This window comes from Vombatus ursinus, unplaced genomic scaffold (genome assembly GCF_900497805.2).
Source record: "Vombatus ursinus unplaced genomic scaffold, bare-nosed wombat genome assembly UNPS02000577.1, whole genome shotgun sequence".
NCBI lineage: Eukaryota > Metazoa > Chordata > Mammalia > Diprotodontia > Vombatidae > Vombatus > Vombatus ursinus.
The window spans coordinates 30,316,086-30,342,681 of NW_020940355.1; the positions used below are offsets into that span (position 1 = coordinate 30,316,086).

At 34.9% G+C, this 26,596-nt stretch overlaps 1 protein-coding gene across 1 annotated transcript in view; it reads right to left on the reverse strand.

Annotated features, from left to right (window-relative positions):
* MMP16 (matrix metallopeptidase 16) overlaps window positions 1-26,596 on the reverse strand; it is a 369,344-nt gene that overhangs the window by 144,377 nt on the left and 198,371 nt on the right. The window contains exon 4 of the mRNA XM_027865020.1: window positions 17,228-17,532. Within this exon, the coding sequence (XP_027720821.1) occupies window positions 17,228-17,532 (305 nt within the window). The remainder of the gene's footprint in view (window positions 1-17,227; window positions 17,533-26,596) is intronic.

A 26,596-nucleotide genomic window follows, 5' to 3' on the forward strand; every position in this document is an offset into this window, starting at 1 on the left:
GAGAGAGAGAGAGAGAGAGAGAGAGAGAGAGAGAGAGAGAGAGAGAAGGATAAACATGGGGAAAATAGAAGGGAGGGAAATACACAGCAATCATAACTATGAAAAAGAATTGCAAAAAGTTTCTCTAATATATATTTTCCAAATATATATAGAATTGAATCCAATTTATAAAAATAAGAGCTATTTCTCAATTGATGATTGGTCAAAGGATAAGAACAGGCAGTTTTCACTTGAAGTAATCAAAGTTATCTATAGTCCTACAAAAATGCTCTAAATCACTAATGATTAGAGAAATGAAAATTAAAAATAACTGTAAGGTACCAACCCATACCAATCTGATTGACTAATAAAACAGAAAGGGAAAATGACAAATGTTGGAAAGGATGTGGGAAAATTAAAACCCTAATGTTGTTAGTGGAATTCTAAACTGATTCAAGCATTCTAGAAAGCAATTTGGAACAATGTTCAAAGGGCTACAAAACTATGCATAACCTTTTACCCAGCAATACCACTACCTGGTCCATATCACAAAGAAATAAAATACAAAAAGGAAAAGGACCTAGATGTGCACAAATATTTATAGTAGGTCTTTTAGTGGTGGCAAAGAATTGGATATAAAGTCCATCATTTGAGGAATGGCTCAACAAGTTGTGGTATACGATTGTGATGGAATACTATTGTACTCTAAGAAATGACAAAGCAGAATGCTTTCAGAAAAACCTGGGAAAACTTACATGAACTGATACAAAGTAAAATGAGCAGAACCAGAAAAACATTGTACACAGGAATAGCAATACTATACAATGATCAGCTGTGAATGACAGCTATTCTCAGTAATATAATGATCCAAGAAAATTCTTAAAGACTTATGATGAAAAATACTAACCACTTCCAAAGAAAGAACTGATGGAATTTGAATGTAGATCAAAGCATACTTTTTTGAACTTTATTTTTCTTGTTTTTTTTCTGTGTTCTTTCACAACATGAGTAATATGGAAATATGCTTTGCATGACTGAACATGTATAACCTATGTCAAACTGCTTGCCTTCTTAATGAGGGGCCAGGGAAGTGAGGGAGGAAGAGAATTTGGAACTGAAAATTTAAAAAAAAAATTAACTAATGTTGAAATTGTTTTTACATGTAATTAAGAGAAAGTAAAATTTAAATAATTGTATTTTTAAAAATGAACTGTAGAAGGAAATGACAATACTACTCCAGTATCTTTACCAAGAAAACTCCAAATTGGTTCATGAAGAGTCTGACACAACTGAACAATCACAACAGCAACACTATATGCTAGGCACGGGACTAGGCATTTTACAAATATTATTTTATTGGATCCTCACACCAACCCTGGGTGACTGTTATTCATATTCTGAAGTTAAGGAAGCTGAGGCAGAAAAAGGTTAAATGACTTACAGCCACACATTTGGTAAGGGTCAGGTGTGAGGAATTAAGGATCTTTGGGGCAGGGAATAGTGGTGGGATAAAAGAACTATGTAAAATACACTCCAAGGAATAGGAAACAAACCACTTTTTAAACCACCGTATGAAACCCTGAGGGTCTTCCCCTCACAGATAATTATTTTTTTGACTAGGGAAAGACAACATTCTCTGCCTCATTTCTTACCTAGCCGTAATCACTGAATGGGTGCTTTCTCAGTCAAACTGAGACCTGTTAAACACCTTAGCTTAAAAAGGCCAAGTCTCCCACAGTATCCACGGGCTTCTCTAGTCATCCTGATCTGTATCTTACCCCTGGACCCAGATGGCTCTTGAAGAGAAAATGAGGCTGGTGACTTTGCACAGCCCTCCCTCACTTAAATTTGATTCACGTGCATGTCATGGCATCAACTCCCTGAAATCATGGTCCTCTTCAATGACAAACAACAACAATTTAAAACTAACTGTATTCACCTCTGAGAATTGATTACTTCCCTAAAAGAAATGTGTATTCTTCAGAAGAAGGGAATGTTAAGGATGTATAAACAGGTGATTGGATCAAAGTTGGTTGTTGTGGTGGGACTCATTTGAGGGATGACAGAAGGTGACCTTCCTCCTTCTTCCTCATTCTTCCACAATCACATACACACTGGAAGTGTCTCAAGTGCACCAAAGAATAAGGAAAGGTGAAAAATACTATTCTAAATAAAGGCTACTTCATTTGGTCAAGTGTTCTTAACAAGTGGGGGTAGGAAAACTGAATGAGGTATAAAATGTGCAGTTTTTTCCAGGATCATGACAGCTTTTTTTCTATATCAAAACTGGACAATTTGCTAGCAGTTGTATTAGTTTTTGATGGTCACCCCAAGAAAAATAAATGTAGTCAGGAAATTTTATAAAATGACATTCACTTAAGACCTTCATTGGAGGGATTTCCAAAGCTTTAGGCAAAATCTATGCCTCCCTGAAGCTGGTATGTGGTAAAGCAACTAAGCCAACTTTAGTTTTATTTATGTAGAATGACTTACTGACAGATGACCTGAGTACCAGACACGTCCAATCCCATTAGTACATATCTATTAGACAAGAAACATTCCCAGAATTCAAAGCTAATTCATTCTTGCCAGTAGGAACTTCTAATCCTGGCTTATAATATGGAAGATTTCATTAACTAGCAGCAGACTTTTCTTCCAGGAATGGACACTATTTTTGTGGTTAACAACAACAGCAAAAACAGTTGATGTAGTTATTTACACAACAGATTTCCAAGGTGACAATAAAAAGAAAAAAAAACACCTGGCAAAATTACTGACAAATTGCTCAGTATTTCTTCTTGGTAGCGTAGCCTACTGTTCTAGAAAGCAGAAAGAAAACAACTGCAGGGCACAATAGATTCCAATTTTTTGAAGTTAATGTTCTCCCCAGATAAGCTGAACTTCACCCCCCCAATAAATGATATGACTGATGAGATTACACTAAATTTATGAATACTCAGGGTAATGAAAAGAATGTCCAAATAAAATAATTATTTTTCTGAAACTCAGTAACAAAAAGTAACAGCATACATATATATTTTGCTTAACTTGTGGTTGGTGGGAGGTTAGAGAGCATAGGTAGCCTGGTAAAAGGGTTTACCAAGAAAAATAAAATTAAACAATATAACGTGGGGGTCAATTACTTTGCTGACATTAAGTACAATCTATTATGGAGTAGCTCTGCAGGTTGAAATTCTACTCAGCAGGTTTAAAAATAGAAGAAAACACTAAAGGATTTATTATTCTGAACAGCCTGGCACTACTACAATGTACTACTGGAGTCATCTTTTCCAACTCAGAGTTTAATACCTCCTGATTAAAATTGACACAAAAAATGTTCTTTGCCATGAACACATTTTAGCATTATGAACATCTAAATATCAATTTGAGACAGCAGTCAGAACTACCAAATTAATATTAACTCTTAAAAGTTTAATAATATCTCAAATTTTGTTAAAAATGGAAACTATGGAACATTAATTTCTACTTTAAATGTTAACAAGCTCTTTTGTTACAACTAGAATTCACTTCTACTGACTAGATATATTACTCTGGACTAGTCACTTAACTTCTCTATAACTCAATTTTCTCACAGGTAAAGATCACACTGACGATCAAAGTCCCATTTACCCATTGAGCTTTAACATCCCATGACTCTATGAATCTACTTTAATAAAAAAATTCCAGTTTGGGGTAATGGAAATTGAAAATTGTTCAACTTATACCCTACCTCCAAGAGAAAACTAGGTTAGTGCATTTGGACATTTTTTGCTTTATAAACCATCATTGTTTACCTAAATAGCTTCATATATTTTCAAATAAGTCTGTTCTATATTTGAATTCAAGTGATATCCTTTCAAGTAACAATTAATAGAGGCTGTATATGAATTACAAATCCTTTACTGAACTATTATAAAATGAGTACTGCAAGATAATCATCTACGTTGCCATTCCACTGATTTACAATCAAGTGTGTTGCTGCAAGAACTCAAATCAATCACTTAATTTAAATACACAGTGGAATTTTACTCCCAAATTGGTGTCAATCTTTTCTATCACCTCCTCAAAATATCCTCAAGAGATATGAGCATGGATATTTTGCCACATATATTTCAGGATGCTGATATAATTACTCATTAGATTATGATTCATCTACCAACACTGTCAGGTCACAGTCCCAGTTTACCAATTGCTCATAAAGTACGAGTCAATAAAGGGCAGGGAGTGGCACAAATGAACCTTTTGATCAGAGCCTGCTTAACCATTGCTGATGGATCTTTTTGTGTCTGGGGTTCTCTGTTACAAGCATGCTTCCCCAAGTAATTCAGCAGAAATATGCTGGAGTAGTGGACGAACATTACATAGAGCTTCATCTACATTGAGAACTCAATGAATGCTGTTAACTCACTAAATGACTAGCAATCGTGAGAGAAATAAGAAAGAAAGAAGATGTGGACTAAATCTTGCAGTGCCTGATTATTTTAGGAAATCAAGTTTAAGTAATATTCTAGGCCTCCTCATTTTTGAAGATGTAAAAGATAATAATTTTATGTTTCCTGCTTTTATTTTATTATGAATCTCAGGAATAACTGAAAATATTATGTATTATGCTATGTGGTTTAATGTTTTTTGGTGTCCTAAAAATAAATATCATAGAGTTATAGATCACGCATTTTTTTTATTATGTGAAAGCACTTTGTGAAGCACTCAGGATTTCCACACACATGGCAAAAGCTTTGTAAATTATATACACATCTGGAAACTCCAGAGATCATGTGATCTCCTTGCTAAACATGAGCCTTATTGTATAAGGCTATAAATAATGTGCATTCTGCACAACATGTCACAGACTTGAAGAAGCAGGATTTATCCATCAAGAAATAGAGTCTCCCCCTAACTTTCAATTGTAATTCCCTCCACTTCTCTCTCACCCACTTTTACCCTTTTGGTGATTACTGTCAGATACTGTTAACTTGATGTACACTCACAAATTTGTCCCAACTGGCAAGTCTGCTCCTATGTTGTATTGTTTCCAACTTAAGGCTAAAACAAAGGGTAAAATAAAGAGAATTCCATTTTATAAAATACTCAGATATGCATGTCACTGACCTTGTTACAAAATGCCTCTCTTGTGCCTTCACCCCTTCTCTCTACTCACATTTATTCCTTTTAATAGTGAACATGTCCAGATAAGTAATCAGCTGGAACTCATAATGTCACCATGCTATGCATTGTGTTGAAGTTTTATGCTTTACCCAATATTTTATAGATAATCATTAGGAGCTCTAAAATAGTATCAAATTTCACCTCTAATTTCTAAGGTTAATAAAATTATTTGTAATATGTTAAAACCAATCTTTTTCACATTTCTTCCTGCAAAAAAAAACCTTGTCACTAATATAAAATAAAATATGTTAAGCACATAAGAGACAAATATAAAGTTCAAGGAGAGATGCAGGAAGGATTTATGAAAGAAATGGTATTTGACCTTTGACTTAAAAAGATAGTTATGACTTCAAAATACGGACACTGGTGTCTTGGGCTGGAAGATAGGAAATAAAGATAGGTCATACTATCTATTTAGATCTTTACATCTATTCTAGATCTAAAGAAGAGTATAAAAAACAATTGGGAAGGCAAAATGTATCATTGGCAAACAACCAGTAGTCTACTTTGGCTTTGTAATTAGGAGTATTCTTTGTGTTACATCTATTTGTACATTTCAAAATACCTTGTCAAATTTTGGCCTAATCAATCCTGTCCAAAAAAAAGTGTTAAAATAACTTTAAACTATATAATATACATTTTTCTTTACAAATGCTTAATCTCAAATTTTACAACATCAGTCTAAGAATTTGCATTGCTAACAAAGAAATAATCATAAAATATAGAGTTATTTAGGACCTAAGAGATTATCTAATCCAATCCCTTTAGATTCAAATTAAGAAAGCAAGATCTGGAGATATGAAGTGACTTAGATAGTAAATAGCAAATGAGGATTTCAACCCAGACTGTCTGCTTCTTCTACACCATACTGCCTCCTTGATAACATTATAATGATAAACATTTCTTTGTTTCAAATGGGGTATTGTGTAATCAACATAATAAATAATTACAACCTCTAAAAAAGCATAGTAGTGTTATGATTATTCTAATGGAGTCTTTATCTCAAATAAATTCTTATTCTTATTCATTCTGTGGACATTTCTCAAAAGGTGGGATACTCTTTAAATAAATTGATAGGAAAGTGGATAACAATGTATTAAGTGTTCCTGGCACTTTAAAATGCTGTTTATCTCTTTTGAGGAAGACAGGATTCAAATTGCCTTCATTAGAGGAGCAATATGCTGTGGAAAATGAGCTGGGTACTTATCAGGAGGCTTCCTGATTTGCATTTTTGCTAAATAATCGAGCTGCTCTGTTTGCTAGCTATTTATGAACTACAAAAAAGGGAGAAAAAGAAAATCATTCAGGTAAGTAACTCTGAGAGCTTTTGAAAGTTAGAATTTAAAAGAAAAAAAATAAGGTTATCACTAAAGATGTCAACTTGCTATGCTATTTTTCAAACAGAATAGAATATACTGTATACAAGTTAAGATCCAGGAAATACATTGACATCAATGAGTCTTAGTTCTCCCCACACCTGCTACTTCCTCCAGCAAAGTGAAAGGCTGCTCTCTAGATAAATGATCAATACTTCAACATGACACTGCTTTAGCCACCCTGCTGTTACTGTTTAAAGGTTGTGATTCCAATAAAGCAGTAAATCTTTATTGTATCACATCTTCAACAGTCAGTTACTGTCTCCAGGAATTCCTGCGGTTACAGCATTGTAACTTCACAAAAAGTTATTTACTTCAAGCTCACAAAGCAAAGTAATCTTATTTGAGTGGTAAAGATAAACATTTCCCTCCATGTGGTAGACTGAATAGTAAAAGATTTCTGTAAGCATGCATGTCCAATGAATATCAAATTTGCAAAATAAGAGTTGTGAAGTTACCAATTGTAATAGTGTTAACAGTCTGCCAAATCTTTTCTTACATAAAAACAAAATTTTATTTCTGTGTTACTCTTCATAGTTTCTTTAATGATGCTTCTTCTCATAATAAAGAATTGAAACTCATACTAGCTATGGGATCCAAATCCCAGTGTAAATTTTACTTTATTAAAACAGCTTTTCCTTTTTTTTAAAATGCATGTTTGGTGTCTAAAGCACCAATTATTAAGCAAACATATAAAGGTACTCTGTATATTTCTTTATGTAAGCCTGCAAAATATCTTAGCAAAAAATGGCCTATTCCAACAGTAAACAGTAAACCAGTTGTACCTCTGCACCCCAAGTGGGAAAGCAATTTAAAATTTTACTCTTGGTGACAATCCCTAGCATTTCAAATTTACAGATTTTACTAAGATCTTAAAATTTCAGATTTCTATCACAAATAAATGTAATGTATACTGTTCCACATATTTGAGAAACTCTTTCCATGGAGAATAACTGTATTAATGCTGCTTATTTGGCCACCAAACTTGGGAAACTACATTTCCCATTCACTTGTGGGAGAAGAGGGGGATTTGAAAAGGACTGAAAATTTGAGCCAGTTAAAATCATTATTATTAAAAAGACACACCTGATTTTTAAATATTTAAATTCATGTTGCCATTCCTATCAATAAAGCAGAAACTACCACAGGAACCAAAAAGATACTTTTAAAATATTACTAAACTTGTATTCATTAGCATTTTAATGATCCCCCACATAATTAAAAAGGATGAATTTCTCTTATTTTTTTCCTAACTAAAGTTTTTTTTTAATGTCCTCAAGAGAGGAAAAACGAAAAAGAAAGAAGATGCAAAACAAGTTAGTTCAATTTAATTCAACAAATACTAATTAATTGCCTACTATAGATGAGGTAGGGTATTAATTCAGTGAGCTACAAAGGTAAAAATTAAACAAGTCCTAAGTCAAAGAGCTTATTATGTTCCCCTGCCATGATGACACAACATGCAAACAATGGAGTAAAGAAAAAATATATACAGAGTCAGAGAGAGAGAGAGAGAGAGAGAGAGAGAGAGAGAGAGAGAGAGAGAACTATTAATTTTTAGGGATATGGAAAGATCTTGAGTAGGAGGCAGCACCTGAGCTGCATTTTGAAGGATGCTTGGAAATCTACAGGGAGTGTTAAGGAGGAACTTCCTTATGGATTTGTGCGTCCACTTATTCAAAGGTGATCATGCACAGGGATCAGGGAGCAGGTTGGTTTAACTGGAGAGTGAATGAAAAGTAGGGACATGAAATAAGAATTCAAAGGTAGATGGATGCAAATTATGGAGGACTTTAAACTTCAACATAAGTTGTTTTTTCCCTAAATTGTTGTTGTTCCATTGTGTCTGACTCTTCACGATCTCATTTAGGGTTTTCTTGGCAAAGATACTAGAGTGGTTAGCCATTTCCTTCTCTAGCTCATTTTTATAGATGGGTAGCTGAGGCAAACAGGGTTGAGTGACTTGCCCAGCTAGTAAGTGTCTAAGACCAGATTTTAACTCAACAAGATGAGTCTTCCTGATTTCAGGTGTAGTACTCTATCCACTGTACCACTCAGCTGCACCTCCTTTTCCCCCTAAATTCTAGACACAAAAGGGAGCTAATAAAGATTTTTGCATAAGGGGGTGCTATGATCAAATCTGTGTTTTTACTAATATTAGTTTAGTGGCTGTTTATAGCATAGGCTGAAAAGAGGAGATGGACACAGGGATACCAATGGAAAGATGATTGCAATACTTCACATAAGAAGGGATAAGGATCAAAATTAGGCTAGGAATGAGAGAGGTGGGCTAATAATTGTTATGGAGATAGGTACAAGGAGACCTATCAGCTGACTGACTATGGAGATTAAAGTAAAAAGAAGAGACAAGGCTGATGTCAAGGTTATAAACCTGTGTCACTAGGGAGATGTTGGTGGAATCAACAGAAATGGAGAAATTTGACTGAAAAAATGGGTTTTGGGGAAAAGGAAATAAGTTTTGTTTGCTCATATTGAGTATGAGATGCCTGCAGAATACACACATAGAATCACAATGACATTCTAGGTCTATTTCGAAAGATGATTAGGGAAAAAGGAAAAGAATCTATATGTTCTAAAAATATTTATTGTGGCAAATCTTTATTGTGGCAAAGAACTGGAAATTGCAGAGATGACTGTCAATTGGGGAATGGATGAACAAGTTGTGGTACATGATTGTAATGGAATACTAATGAGGTATAAGCAATGATGAACTTCATGATCTTAGAAAATCATGGATAGACTTGCATGAAGCAATGAATGAGCAAAACAAAGAGAACATTGTATACAGCAACAGTAATATTATTTTAAGAAAAAAGTCTGAGTGAATAAGCCATTTTGACTATTATAAATACCCAAATTAACTATAAAGGACATACAAAGGAAGACTATCTACATTCAGAGAAAGAACTGAAAAATAGAAGTATGCATAAAATGATTTGACATACACACACATATACATATTTGTGTCTAATAGTAACCATCTCTAGGGAGGGGGAGGAGGAAAGAAAGAAAAAAAGAGAAAATAAAAAGAGACATTTACACAATAACATATATTTAAAAGGAATAGCAAGTTGTACATAATAGATTTGCAGTTTCATGTACAATTATCTTTTTTATTATACTATGTTACAGAAATGCTTCTTTTATTCCACAAGTTAAAAATAAAACAAATTTAAAAAAGAATCACAATGACAGAATAATTGCATTTGAGAGTTGGAAGGACTCTCAGTAGCCATCTAGTTTAACCTATAAACCAAAAGGCATTTGTTATAATGGAACTAGAGTCCAGGAGACAGATTGTAGCTGGGTATATAGACAAAGGGGTCTTCTTTTTTTCTCTCTGAAAAGTATTTTCTTTTTTTTAATTGTTTTTTCTTTTTTGCCTTTCAAGGCCTTTGTTTTCTTTTGAATTTGTTTAGCATTTTATTTTTCCCTAATTATATGTATAAAATTTTTAACATTTGTTTTTAAAACTGAGTATTAAATTCTCTCCCTTCCTCCTTCCCCAACTCCCCCCACTGAGAAAGCAAGCAATTCAATATAGTTTATACATGTGTAGTCATGCAAAACATTTCCATATTAGTCATGTGATGGAAGAAAACAGAGACCAAAAAAAATCTCAAGAAAAATAAAGTAAAATGTATGTTTCAATCTGTATTTAGACACCAACATTCTTTCTCTGGGGATGGATAGAATTTTTCATCCTAAGTCCTTCAGAGTTGTCTTGGATCATTGTATTGCTGAGAATAGCTAAGTCCTTCACCGCTGATCATCTTACAATATTGCTGTTACTTTGTACACAGCACATTTCACTTTGCATCAGCTCGAAAGTCTTTCCAGATTTTTCTGAGAACATCCTCCTCATCATTTCTTATAGCATAATAGTATTTCATCATAATCACATGCCACAATTTGTTCAGTCATCCCCCCAATTGATGGGCATTCCCTCAATTTCCAATTCTTTGCCACCAGAAAAGAGCTGCTATAAATGTTTTTGTGCATATAGGTCCTTTTCCTTTTTTTATCTCTTTTGGGATACAGACCTAGTAGTGGAATTGCTAGGTCAAAGGGTATTTGTGGTTTTATAGCCCTTTGGATACAGTTCCAAATTGCTCTACAGAACAATTGAATCAGTTCACAGCTCCAACAATAATACATCAGGGTTTAATTTTTCCCACATCCCTTCTACTATTTGTTATTTTATTTTCTGTCCTATAATCCAATCCAATCGGCATGAGGTGATACCTCAGAATTGTTTCAATTTGCATTTCTCCAATCAATAGGTGAGTTAGAACATTTTTTCATATGGCTATCAATAGCTTTGATTACTTTATCTGAAAACTGTTCATAACTTTTGATCCTTTATCAATTGGAAAATGACTTTTATTTTATAAATTTGACCCAGTTCTCTACGTGTTTGAGAAATTATGCCTTTATCAGAGAAACTTACTTCTAATTGTTTCACAGTTACAATTGCTAACTGTATTTCTCTCCATCCTATGCCCCCACTACACTCTCTCTCCTTTCACCCTATCCCTCTTCAAAAGTATTTTGCTTCTGACTACCCCTTCCCCCAATCTGCCCTCCCTTCTATCACCCTCCCCATTCTCTTATCTCCTTACCTTCCTACTTTTTCTGTAGGGTAAGATAGATTTCTATACCCAATTAAGTGTGAATGCTATTCTCTCTTTGAACCAATTCTGATGAGAGTAAGGTTCACTCACTGACCCTCACCTCCCCCCCTTCCCTTCCACTGTAAAAGATTTTTCTTGCCTCTTTTACCCCATTCTACCTGTCCATTTCCCTTTCTCCCAGTACATTCTTCTTTCACCTCTTAATTTTATTTTTATTTTTTACATATCATCCTTTCATATTCAGCTCACGCCTGTGCGCTTTGCCTATATATACTTCTTCTAACTGCCTTAACAATGAGAAAGTTCTTATGAATTACAAGTATAATCTTCCCATTTAGGAATATAAACTATTTAACCTTATTAAGTCCCTTGTGATTCTTGAATCTTGTATATTTGAAAATCAAATTTTCTATTCAGTCAGGTCTTTTGCTTAAGAATGATCGAAAGTTCTCTATTTCATTAAATATCCATTTCCCCCCGAAAGATTATATTATGTTTATATGAGCAGGTGATTCATGGTTGTAATGCCAGCTCATTTGCCCTCCAGAATATCACATTCCAAGGCTTCCAATCCTTTAAAGTAGAAGCAGCTAAATCTTATGTTATCCTAACTCCATGATACTTGAAATTGTTTCCTTCTGACTGCTTGCAATATTATCTCCTTCATCTGGGATCTCTGGCTATAATATTCTTGAGAGTTTTCATTTTGGGACCTCAGAAGAATGTGAATTGTCTCAGGCCACTGAAGAGCTCAAAAAGATTTTAAAAATCAAATAAGAGAGTTAGAGGAAGAATTAGGAAAAGAAATGAGAGTGATGCAAGAAAATCATGAAAAATGTTGTCTAGGACCAGAAAATTGTTTCACCTTATTTTTTGTCGGTTCTACTGCTTCAGAATCTGTTCTGAGGTATTATTTTAACTTTGTTTGGAAGAGAATTTAGGAGAGATCAGATAAGGTCTTGTCTTTACTCTGCCAACTTGGCTGTGTCCCATCTTATGACTTTCAAAGGGCCAGGAACTCTGAGCCCTCAGTGATAAAGATAGAATAATATGATAAAAAAAGTTGGGCTGAACATGTACTCTACACAGTTTTGAAGTCCCATCTCAAGATAATTAGAAATAAAATAGACCTGATCTGATATACTACGCACAAAGTAGCATTCAGTTCCCCATTTATGCAATGCCAGAAGCAAAATCCCTTCTCTTAACTCCAAACATAGGTTGTTTGGAAGCTTGGAATCTATAATAAGATGATGTAGAGTCAGTTTTGGAGAAGGTGCTCTGCAATCACAGGCTCTAAAAAGTTGAGGAGTAAAATGTAAATAAACTTCAAGGAGCTTACAATATAGTAAGGAAGACAAGATTAACATAAGTGAAATCATTATCAAACAATATAGTATGTAAATTTAAGAGGATTTTGTTCAATTTTTTTTAGCTCTTTAAAGAAGATTAGTTGGGTAGTGTAATGGAAAAAGAATAGTCTTCAATGAGGGAGAATGACAGCAATGAGAATGTTTTAAATGTGTTAATTGAAAAATGAGATGGAATACAAAACTCAAAGTACATTAGGTCAGAAATTGAGATATAAATATCATGGGAAACTACATATAAATGGTAATTAGAACTCTCATTCCCTAACTACTTCATTCCTTCTTTCCTCAAAATTGCATAGTCCTCCTTCATTTGAAACACACGCATGCATGCACACATACATAAATTTTTCTTTGGCCCTGTTACCAAACTTCTCCAAGAAGTGAACTATTACTTTTCCTTCCATTTTCTTATCACCAGTTTCTACATGCTATTAGAGCTTAAAAAAGTTTTACTCCCTCCTCTCACAGATCAGAAAACTAAGGTTCAACAGATTAAATGATTTACCCCAAGCCATCTCATACATAAGGGAATTCTGGAAGAGAAAGTCAGACTTCTTGAGTTCCAGGACATTGTTCTTACCTCAACATGAATCTCTTATGCCTCCTGAATATGAGCTATCACCCCCAACTATACAATTATAATACTATTTTCCATTTTAAAATCAGTGAACTTACTATGTTTTAGTTCCTCTTGACATCTATACCTCATAGCATACACCTAGTGGTTGTATTGTTGGATAGAAGTGTATATTTAGCTTAATGACTTTAGGTATTTATAAACTTTTCTAGAATGACTGGATTAATTCACTACTCTACCAAGAGTGTATTAGTATGCTTATGTTCCCACATTCCTTCAACAGCCATCATATTTTGTGGTTATCTTTGCCAATCTGATAGGTATTGAAAATGAGATAGTTATTTTAATTTTCATTCTCTTATTAGTAATGATTTGGGGCATTTTTACATGACTGTTGACATTTTCTTTTACACATTTCATAGGTGAAAAATTGGAGGCTCAAGAATTCAAATGGAAAACCAGAATTGTACTTTTTCCTGTTGATTGTTTGATTCACCATCCAGCATCATACTACTATTCTTTTCATTTACAGCAAAAATACACAAGTATGCAATATTCATAATCTCTTACCAAGAGTTTTAATTCTATTTTAGCACATGAATAATAGTTATATTAACAGAAGAAGAAATTATTGAGTTTAATATAATTGAGATGAAAAAATATTGATATTCATTTTATTTTAAAAGTAGGGAAACATATAAGTATATGTTTAGATATTTAAGAAAAATTCAAAATATCCATGTGAAGATAATACAAAGGGTAAGTAAAAATTTCATTCTATCATTTGAAATGCAGCACAAAAATGTTAGAAAATAGAACTTCTAGGACATAGAATCTGAGGACCTGAGGTTGAGTACCAACCCTGTCTCCTAGAAGTCATGTGTTACTTCGGGCAAATCACTTGAGCTCTTGAGCCTTAGTTTCTATTCTGTAAAATGTGAATAATAATGTTTTCACTTTGTACCTTATATTATTGTTGAAACAACATAATTTATAAACCTCAAAATGTTACATAAATGGCCAATAATGCAATTTTCAGAGAAAGGGACACCCTGTATTATTAGAGGGAGATTCCTCTTCTAGGACTTCCCCATCCTAATGAAACCACAGGACATGTCCCTTTCTTTATCCCAATTTCTATTATCATCTTAATGTGACAAGCAAAATTGAGGAGTAAGGTCCAAAAGATAAAGTATGCAAGTTAATTTGTTAATTCCTCATTTTAATCACTAATAATTCAATTTAATTCAACAAATACTTTAAAAGTTCATAGTGTGCACAGGAAATGCATGAATAGAAGAAAGTGTGGGTGAATCATGAAAAGAAAATGTAAGAAATCAGATGGATAACCTGACTTAGTCTTTATCTGTGAAATGTTAAAAAACCTAGAGAAAGCCTTTAGTACATTGGATAGATCCTCCACAGAAGATTTATGGAATGCCACAGAAAAGATATTTACAGTTTCATCAGGTGGAAATGGGTAGCAAACTGAATCCTTGAAGGGAAATAGATATATTGATGAATTTTAGATCTAATGAAATATTGAAGCATTTTCAAGTTACTGCACAAAAACATGAGGACAGGAAATGTACACATAACAGGGCTTTCTTTTGAGAAGTCAACATTCTTCTATGTTTTACTAACCTCCTTTCCCAATATCTCTGAACTTAATTTTATCACTAATATTTTCACATTGTTTTGGAGAAAAATTAATTTAACCATTTAAAAGATCATCTTCATGTTACATTAGATGTACTTCTTCTGGAAAAAAATGCAGAAAATTGTTGCTAATTTCCCTTTCTGAAATAACTTGAATTTTTAAAACTTAATAAAATCTAAGAAATTTCATTCAGGAGTCTTTGAACCTATGCACCCAACCAATCAGAGGCTACTAAACTAATCCAACTAAATTTTTTAATGAAGTAACAAAGTCAAATTTGAAGAGTGAGCTTAACTAATCAAGGAGGAATTGTGTGTGTGTGTGTGTGTGTGTGTGTGTGTGTGTGTGTTTAAATAACCTGATTAGTAATCATGACAGAAAGGGAAGTTTATATTCCGACATTCTTATAGACTGTTAGAATAAAACATATATCTCTGGAGTAAAAAAAAATATGAAATATAGAATTTGCAACAAGGCTATATTAAGGCATTAATGGCATAAACTAAGGGGGCTTTGGCCCCTGATACCAGCCTTTGACTGGTACCCAATCATGAGCCCCTCTGTGGGACACTATGCATAGAACCGTTTGCCTTCCCCAAGGGCTGGTATTCCTTAGAATCCTAGGCAAGGAGTAAGTGTGTCTGTTCACAGAGAAGCAGTCAGTCTGAGACCCCTTAAGTCCAGATGTTAACATTTCATCTCTCCACTACTTGGAGACCCATTCAGCAAAAACCTGTTAGTAACTTCTGTGAAACCTCAGAGGGTTACATTGTTACTTGGTAACAAGGCTTGCCTTGTTGGGGCATTTCCTGCCCATCCCCCACCCCCATAAGTACACCCCACCCCAGTTCCCCTTTCTATGCCTTTGTGTTCATCTCAGATGGAGTAAGGGTAAAGCCTAAAGGGGAAGTTTGTTTGGGCAGAGCGATTCAGCTTTTACACTCCAGCATCTCCTTCTGATATATACATTGTTTATAGACCAGTTTGTTTAGTCTGATAAGTCCTGGCTCTTTTTGGTTCACATGGAATAATATTTTATTCACTTATTTGTATATGATGTATAAAGTAGAAAATGAAAAAAAGTGTGAATAATATTGTATGAATTTTTTTTAAAAAAGCAGACTTATAGTGATTTCTCCCTACCCCATTTCAACCCCAACAAAGAATGTGGTATTATAACTATTTATTGGTTTTTATTATATTTTTGCCAAGTCAGAGATACTATAAACTAAGTTATGTATTTTTTATATACTTCAGTTGTTGCCACTCCTATAGATAGACAGACATAGAGATTATAAATATATGTGTGTATATATACACACACATATACAGATATATACATATATATTTGGGAATCTAGGATGCAGAAAATCAGAAAGAATGAACATATGAATGCATGTAGGGTGTGTGTGTGTGTGTACACGTATGTGCATCTGTGTATTGGGGAGGGAAATTCAGAGAATCATAAAAGTTCTAAGTTAGACAAGACTACAGCAGCCATTTGGTCCAATTCATAGTGGAAAAAGAATTCTGACGATAAAATATTCAACAAATGGTCATCAAGATCTCCAAGGAAGGGAAGCCCAACACCTCTTGAAGTGGTCCATTATACTTTTAGAAAGGTCTAATTCATAGTGTTGTTGTTGTTTTCTTGACATCAAGGCAGGCAGAAGAATAAAGGGAATATTAAATTATACATTCATGGATCAACTCAGAGGAAAAGGCCAACATAAGGGAACTGAGGGAGCACTATAATGAAGAAAGAAAAGGAAACAGAGAAATTGGGTAAATGAGTAGAGAAATTGGGTAACATGGTATATTGTTGATGTTATAGGGGACAGCAGAGCAGACAGAAAGTACTGATCACATACAAAAAGGATCAGCAAAGGTTAGAATTGAGGAGGACACTATGCAATGAAGAAGAAAAGGAAAGTAGAATTATATTTGATAAAAACATGGATGTTTTAAGATCTTCCCATAAAATATAGAGGAAATTAGACATAGAAAACTTCAGCACATTTGCACAGTATGAAATGAATACATGAATAGTATCTGATCTTCATTTGAAAGAAAATATAGAACATTATATTAAGTATAGACTACTTCTCATTCCAAAGGCTCCTAGAATGAGTGGAACACACACTGATAACTATTTAAAGTTAACAATGAACGTGAAAATCATAATCTGTTTCACCAATCACTTGGGCACAACAAGTTCAAAGAAGATTATGTACGAATATCTATTATGTTTGTGACACAACTCCCTGAAGGAAGGAAGGAAGGAAGGAAGGAAGGAAGGAAGGAAGGAAGGAAGGAAGGAAGGAAGGAAGGAAGGAAATAAGGCAGGAATAAAGGAAGGAAGGAAGGAAGGAAGGAGAAAAGGTAGGAAATAAGGGAAAGGAAAGAAAGATAATAAAATAAAAATGAAAATTTGTGCTTACCATCATGATTAGGATTTCCTAGGGTCCATGGTTCATCTGAATCAAAATGAGTATCTCCCCCAATTCCTGGTCCAGGGAAGTAGGCATGCGCCAAAAAGCCTCCCTCACCATCAAATGGAGAACTGTCTCCATGAAAACCTGATGCAAAAATGATTGTTATGTCCACATCCCTTTTGCCATTTTCTAATTCACTGTAGGGAACTTCTTCAAATGTCAGAGGAGTTACATTCTGCCATACATCAAAGGCACGGCGAATAGCTTTACGTGTTTCAGGATCTCCTACTTTTGGAGTTACGTTCTTTATGCTGAAATTGGGAAGATAAAAAAGAAAGAAAAAACAAAATGAGTACAAAGGCCTTTTATCTTAATTCCTACAGAAACCAATATTATAAATGATGACAACGAAATTTCACTTGAGTTAGGGAATATAATCTTATTTTAAAAGTGAAGATAATAAATTAATCTCTATTTGTAAATGCTAGATCCCACCATAGCTTAGCCATTTGATTGTCAGAAGTACAATATTTATCTACCAAGTCTCTACCTGGGAAATTCTTCTCTGAAGAATACTTGACAGTGTAAAAAGTAGATCAATGAGCTACTTTGCCTCTTTAGCCAAAAGAGGAAGTAAGCCCTGACAAGTGACCACACATCATCTTGATCAAATAGCTGTAGCTACTTCCAGCTGAAATCAAAATAGAAACTTCTTTGTTCTTATAATTACTGTGAGAATAGCATTGTGTTGTACCCATTAGACAAGTTCTAATAGTTCTAAACAAGGTCTTAAAGACAGTTTTAGCCTTTTCTTTATCTTCAAACATTTAGTTTCCAAAGTTATTTCTCAATTTAAAACAAAAAGAAATACTTCAATCTCATTACTGTTTCTGATGTTCTTTTGCTATCTCATTAAGTACTTTGTGCCTTCTTGTAAAAATAAAGTACTATGGAAGAGTAGTCATTTATTGGAAAGATTCAATAATTACCTTGTCAAAAACAATTTATTCAAATTTTTGTTAGCCCCAACTCATTACAACATAATAACAGATATACCTCCAAAAATTTTATTTCCTTTGGTATTTATTATACATTAATATTTTAATCTCTTTCCTTTTTAAACAAAAACAGGTGTGGGTGAGAGGAGGCAAATAACATGTATTAGTTTAAGCAAAATGAAATCAGGCTAATGATCTCATTAAAAGGGTTCTAAATGCCATTATATACAAAAGAAAAGTGAACACTGGCCTCTCTTGACATCAGTTTCTCCTCATTCTATAACTCTCCTTGTGTTTCTGAGATCTATGAATTCTCCTTAGCTCAAGGACTAGAGTGGACAATCACAACACAGCTACACTTACAACATACTTGATTAAATTTTTTAAAAAATTAAGATTTTAAGAGAGAAAACATTAAGTATACTGTCATTTTCTCCTAATATGAATTATTTTATTTTATTTTCCTGCTCGACTCAATATATTTTACCCCCAAAGGCGTTCTTTATGTACGTATGCCTGTTCCTTAGCACAATGTGTCCACAACTAGGAATCATTTAATGTCTTTTTTTGGTTTGTTTTTTGTTTGTTTGGTTGGGATTTTTTTGGAATTGTGGCATTGCTACATATGTAGGCACTGGAGAATAGAATAGAAAGCTCTAAAAAACTTGTATGGAATTGGGGGTGAAACAAGGATGTCCATTATCATCACTGTTATTCAACATCGTACTGGAAATGTTAGCTTTAGCAATAAGAGAAGAAAAAGACATTGAAGGCATTAGAACAGGCAAAGAAGAAACAAAGCCATCACTCTTTGCAGATGACATGATGTCATACTTAGAGAATCCCAGAGAATCAAGTAAAAAACTACTTGAAATAATAAACAACTTCAGCAAAGTTGCAGGCTATAAAATAAACCCACATAAATCATCGGTGTTTCTATATATTACCAACAAAGCCCAACAGCAAGAGATAGAAAGAGAAATTCCATTTAAACTTACTGCAGACATAATAAAATATTTAGGAATCTACCTCCTGAAACAAACCCAGGAACTCTATGAACACAATTACAAAACACTTTTCACAAAAATAAAATGAGATTTAAATAAATGGAAAAACATCAGTTGCTCATAGGTAGGCTGAGCTAATATAATAAAAATGACAATTCTACCTAAGCTAATTTACTTATTCAGTGCCATACCAATCAAACCAAAAACTTATTTTATAGAGTTAGAAAAAATAATAACAAGATTCATTTGGAAGAACAAAAGCTCCAGAATATCAAGAGAACTAATGAAAAGAAATGCAGGGGAAGGTGGTCCAGCCATCCCAGATCTTAAATTGTATTATAAAGCAGCAATCATCAAAACTGCTTGGTACTGGCTAAGAAATAGAGTGGTGGATTAGTGGAATAGCTTAAGTACTCAAGACAGAGTAGTCAATGACTATAGTAATATATTATTTGATAAATCCAAAGACACCAGCTTCTGGGATAAAAACCCACTCTTTGAAAAAAAAACTGCTGGGAAAACTGGAAAAGAGTATGGCAGAAACTAGGCATAGAGCAAAATCTCACACCATATACCAAAATAAAGTCAAAATGGGTACATGATTTAGATATAAAGGCTGATACTATAAGCAAACTGAGAGAGCAAGGAATAGTTTACCTGTCAGATCTATGGAGAACAGAAGAATTCATGACCAAACAGAAGATAGAGAACGTTACAAAAAGCAAAATAAGACAATTTTGATTACATTAAATTGAAAAGTTTTTGCACAAACAAAGCCAATGCAACTAAGATTAGAAGGAAGGTAGAAAATTGGGAAAGAATTTTTACAACCAGTCTCTCTGATAAGGGCCTCATTTATAAAATATATAGAGAATTAAGTCAAATTTATAAGAATACAAGCCATTCCCCAATTGATAAGTGGTCAAAGGATATGAACAGACAGTTCTCAGATGAAGAAATTAAAGCCATCTATAGTCATATGAAAAAATGCTCTAAATCACTATTGATTAGAGAAATGCAGCTCTGAGGTACCACATCACACCTATCAGAATGGCCAACATGACAAAATAGGAAAATGATAAATGTTGGAGAGGACGTGGTAAAATTGGAACACTAATGCATTGTTGGTGGAGTTGTGAAATGATCCAACCATTTTGGAGAGCAATTTGGAACTATGCCCAAAGGGCTATAAAAATGTGCATACCCTTTGACCCAGCAATAGCCCTTCTAGGGCTATATCCCAAAGAGAACACACAAATGGGAAAAGGACCAACATGTACAAAAATATTCATAGCAGCTCTTTTTGTGGTGGCAAAGAATTGGAAATTGAGAGGATGCCCATCAATTGGGGAATGGCTGAGCAAGTTGTGGTATATGAATGTGATGGAATACTATTGTGCTATAAAAAAATGATGAACAGGCTGACTTCAGAAAAACCTGGAAAGACTTGTATGGTCTGATGCTGAGCGAAGTGAGCAGAACCAAGAGAACGTTGTACACAATAACAGCCAAGTTGTGTGATGACTAATATTGATAAACTTAACCCTTCCTGGCAATACAAGGATCTAAGACATCTCCAGAGGCCTTGTGATGGAAAATGCTATTCACACCCAAAGAAAGAACTATGGAAGCCAAACTGTTATTGTTTTTTCTCTTCTGTTGAGTTTTGTTTCTTCTTTCTGATGGTTCCTCCTATTGGTTTTAATTTCTACTTGCAACATGACTAATGTGAAAATATGTTTAATATAAATGTAAATGTATAGCCTATATCAGATTGTGCACCGTCTTGGGGAGGGTGGTGGGGAGGAAGGGGGAGAAAAATTTTAAACTCAAAAGCATGTGGAAGTGATTATTGATAAATCAAAATAAATTAATAAAAAAATTTTAAAAAACAAACAAAAAAAGAACTTGCATGGAGTTGGTGGCAGAGCAGCCCAATGGTATAATTTTCTACTCCAACAAAATTATTTGCCTTTCTCTCATTTTGACATTTTTTTTTTCTGAATCTCTTTGACTACTGGTGCAATATTTAGCTTTACTTTGTCTGAGATCATGATTATTACCTCAGCTTTTTTCCCTAATAAATTCTACTCCTGATCTTTATTTTATGTTTCTGTGTATCTCTTATTTCCCATCCCTCCTGACTCCTCCACTTTACTTCTACCTACTACCTTGCCCTCCTGTTACTTAACCTACCCCCCACAAAGATTTCTCCCTTACACTCTCCCCCAACCATTTCCCTAACCCTCTTGTTTCTATATGAATTTTTAAGACTTTTATAGCCTTCCAGATATGTTATTCTTTCTTTATCCCATTCCTGTTAATCTAGACACCCTTCTCTACCCTCCCCTTCCTATTCCCTCACACTCTTATTTCTTTATAAATTTAGAAGGTTTTCATTCCCTTCTAAATCCAGATGTGAGGTGAATAGGGTTCCCTCTAAAAACCCCTCCTTTATCCTCTCCCCTCTCCCTACCCCCTGAGTCTTTTATTTCTTTCTGAATTTTGAAGACTTTTATACCTTTCTAGATAGATATGTATTGCTCCCTCCTTAATCCATTCCTGATGAGAATAGGGTTCCAGCCCTCCTCTCTCATCTAATTCTTCTCTGTCAGCTATCCCTCTCAAATTTCATTGGTATAAGATAATTACTCTTTCTAGCCTTTCCTAAACGGTTTTATTTTTGGAATTACATTATATTCAGATCTATCCCAATCTTTCTCCTGAACTACCCAATAACTAATAACAATCTCAAACATACATGTTACATTTCTTCTTATAAATAGTAAATAGTCTGTGCTTATTGAGTCCTTTGTAACTAGTCTTTTTATTTGTTTTTAAAACTTTGGGCTCCAAATTTTTTCCCTTCCTCCATCCCTATCAACCCTCAATGAGAAGGCAAGCAACTCAATACAGGTTATACATGTGTAGACATGCAAAACATTTCCATAGTAGTCATGTTGTGAAAAACTAACTATATTTCCCTTCATCCTATCCCACCCCTACATTTATTCTATTCTTTCTTTTGACCCTGTCCTTCCTTACAAGTGCTTGCTTCTGATTACCCCCTCCCCCAATCTTCCCACCCCTCTATCATCCCCCTGCTCTCTTATTCCCTTCCTCCTTACTTTTCTATAGGGTAAGATAGATTTCTATACACGATTGAGTGTGTATGTTATTCCCTCCTTAAGTCAAATCCAATAAGAATAAGATTCACTCATTCCTTCTCACCTTCTCCCGCTTCCCCTCCACTGAAAAAGCCTTTTTTTGTCTGTTTTATTATGTGAGATAATTTGCCTCATTCTACCTTTCACTTTCTCCTCTCAGTAATCCTCTCTCACCCCTTAATTTTATTCTCTAGATATCACTCCTTCATTTTCAACTAACCCTGTGCCCTCTATATGTCTATCTGTCTATCTATCTATATGTGTACATATATATATTCACATATATATATATATATATATATATACACATATAATTTTTCCCTCCAACTACCCTAATACTGAAAAAGTTCTCATGAGTTACAAATATCATCTTTCCATGTAGGAATGTAAACAGTTCAACCTTAATAAGTCCCTTATTATTTCTCTTTCCTGTTTACCTCTTCATGCTTCTCTTGAGTCTTATATTTGAAAGTCAAATTTTGTATTCAGCTCTGGTCTTTTCATCAAGAATGCTTGAAAGTCCTTTATTTCACTGAATTTCCATTTTTCCCCTGAAGGATTCCACTCACTTTTTCTGGGTGGTTGATTCTTGGCTGTAATCCTATCTCCTTTGCCTTCCAGAATATCATATTCCAAGCCCTGCTGTCCCTTAATGAAGAAGCTGCTAAATCTTGTGTTATTCTGATTGTGTTTCCACAATACTGAAATTGTTTCTTTCTGGCTGCTTGTTTTCTCCTTGGCATGGGAACTCTGGAATTTGGCTACAATATTGCTAGAAGTTTTCTTTTGGGGATATCTTTTTTTTTTAAATCAATTTATTTATTTTTAGTTTTCAACATTTACTTCCACAAAATTTTAATTTCCAAATTTTCACCCCATCTTGCCCCTCCCCCACCCCAAGATGGCATGCATTCTGAATACCCCTTCCCCTAGTATGCCTTCTCTTCTATCTGTCCCTCCCTTCCCTTATCCCCTTTCCCTTCTATTTTCCTGTAGGGCAGGATAGATTTCTGCACACCATTTCCTATATTTCTTATTTCCCAGTTGCATGTGAAAACATTTTTTTTAAACGTGTTTTTAAAACTTTGGGTAACAAATTTTCTCCCTTCCTCCCTCCCCCCCCCCCCCCCTTGATAAGGCAAGCAACTCAATGTAGGTTATATATGTGCAGTTATGCAAAACACTTCTATAGCAGACATGCTGTGAAAAACTAACTCTATTTCCCTTAATCCTATCCTGACCCCTCATTTATTCTATTCTTTCTTTGGACCCTGTCCCTCCTCAGAAGTATTTGCTTCTGATTACTCTCTTTCCCAATCTGCCCTCCTTTCTATCATCCCCCTACTCTCCTCCCCTTTCCCCCCCACTATTTTCCTGTAGGGCAAGACAGATATCCATACACAATTGAGTGTGTATGTTATTTCCTCCTTAAGTCAAATCCTATGAGAATATGATTCACTCGTTACCTACACCTTCCCCCATTTCCCCTCCACTGTAAGAGCCTTTTCTTTTCTGTTTTTTTGCGAGATAATTTATCCCATACTACCTCTCCCTTTCTCCTTCTCCTAGTATAATCCTCTCTCATCCCTTAATTTTATTCTTCACATATGACTCCTTCATCTTCAGCTCACCCTGTGCCCTCTATCTATCTATCTATCTATCTATCTATCTATCTATCTATCTATCTATATACATACATATAATTTTTTCCCTCCAACTACCCTAATGCTGACAAAGGTCTCATGAGTTACAAATAGCATCTTTCCATGCAGGAATGTAAACAGTTCAACCTTAATAAGTCTCTTATGGTTTCTCTTTCCTGTTTACCTCTTCATGTTCCACTTGAGTCTTGTATTTGAAAGTCAAATTTTCTATTCAGCTCTGGTCTTTTCATCAAGAATGCTTGAAAGTCCTCTAATTCACTGAATGACCATTTTATCCCCTGCAGGATTATACTCAGTTTTGCTGGGTAGGTGATTCTTGGTTGTAATCCTACTTCCTTTGCCCTCCGGAATATTATATTCCATGCCCTGTGGTCCCTTAATGTGGAAGCTGCTAAATCTTGTGTTATCCTGATTGTGTTTCCACAATACTTGAATTGTTTCTTTCTGGCTGCTTGTAATATTTTCTCCTTGACCTGGGAACTCTGGAATTTGGCTACAATATTCCTAGGAGTTTACCTTTGGGATCTCTTTCAGGTGGAGATTGATGGATTCTTTCAATTTCTATTTTGCCCTCTGGTTCTAAAATATCAGGGCAGTTTTCCTTGACCATTTCTTGAAAGATGATGTCAAGGCTCTTTTTTTCATCATGGTTTTCAGATAGTCCAATAATTTTTAAGTTTTCTCTGTCCTGGATCTATTTTCCAGGTCAGTTGTTTTTCCCATGAGATATTTTGCATTGGTTTCTAATTTTTCATTCTTTTGGATTTCTTTTACAGTGACTTGATTTCTCATAAAATCACTAGCTTCCAATTGCTCTATTCTAATTTTTAAGGAAGTATTTTCTTCAGTAAGCTTTTGGACTTTCTTTTCCATTTGGCTAATTTTGCTTTTTAGGGCATTTTTCTCCTCATTGGCTTTTGAGACCTCTTTTGCCATTTGGGTTAGGCTATTTTTTAAGATGTTATATTCTTCACTATTTTTTTGGGTCTCCTTTAGCAAGCTGTTGACTTGTTTTTCATGATTTTCTTGCATCATTCTCGTTTCTCTTCCCAGTTTTTTCTCTACTTCTCTTACTTGCTTCTCAAAATCCCTTTTGAGCTCTTCCAAGGCCTGGACTGATTCATATTTTTCTTGGAGGCTTTGGATGTAGCAGCTTTGACTTTGTTGTCTTCTTCTGGTTGTATGCTTTGATCTTCCTTGTCACCAAAATAAGATAATATAGTCTGACTCTTTTTGCACTGCTTACTCATGATCCCAGTCAATTACTTTAGTTTTAAACTCTTTGTTAAGGTAAGAGTCTGCTTCAAATGTGGAGAATGTACTGTCCCAAGCTTCGGGGGTTTGTACAGCTCTTTTCAGAGATACTTCTAGGGACCTGTAAATTTTCAGTTCTTCCAAGGTGCTATGATAACGGGCCAGGTGTTTCCTCTTCACCGCCACAACAAGCTCCACCACACCAGTGCTTCTCCTTGACCCAGGACCACCCATCAGAACTGTGACCCAGATCCAAGCATGGGCAAAGCAAGAGATTCTTGCTTCAGCACTGGCAAAGATCCCTGCAATCCCCCTCTGATCAGCCACTTGATTCCCCCTCAGTCTGTGGGTCAGAAGCTCGGGAAACAGCTGTGGCTTTGGGTCGTGCTTTAGACTTGCGACTGAGACCTAGCTCCTCTCTCAGCACAGTCACAGACTTTTCCCACTGACCTTCTAAGTAGTGTTTGGTGTTTGTGGGTTGAGAGGTCTGGAAACCACCACAGCTACCTGCGATTCAGTCCTCTGAGGCCTGCTCCAGGGTCACTGCGACCTGCTTGACCACGTAGAACTACGCTCCTCTTCTAGCCTTGTGTGATATACCTTTCCAATCAACCAAGCAGGTTGTCTTGGGCTGGAAATATGTTTCACTCTGTCTTTTTGTGCATTCTGCTGCTTTAGAATTTGTTTAGAGCCATTTTTTTTTAGGTATTTGGAGGGATTTGGGGGAGAGGTCAAGCAAGTCACTGCCTTCCCTCTACCATCTTGGCTGCACCCCCTGAGCTCCTGGGGATTTCTTTTAGGAGATGATTGGTGGATTCTTTCAATTTCTATTTTGCCCTCTGGTTCTAGAATATTAAGGCAGTTTTCCTTGATAATTTCTTGAAAGATGATGTCTAGGCTCTTTCTTTTGATCATGGCTTTCAGATAGTCCAATAATTTTAAAATTCTCTCTCCTGGATCTATTTTCCAGGTCAGTTGTTTTTCCAATGATATATTTCATATTTTCTATTTTTCATTCTTTTGGTTTTGTTTCATAGTGTCTTGATTTCTCATAAAGTCATTAGCTTCCATTTGCTCCATTCTAATTTTTAAGAAAGTATTTTCTTCAATGAGCTTTTGACTTCCTTTTCCATATGGCCAATTCTGTTTTTGAAGGTATTCTTCTCCTCATTGGCTTTTTGGATCTCTCTTGCCATTTGGGTTAGGCTATTTTTAAGGTGTTGTTTTCTTCAGTATTTTGGGGGGTCTCCTTTGGCAAGCTGTTGCCTTGTTTTTCATCATTTTC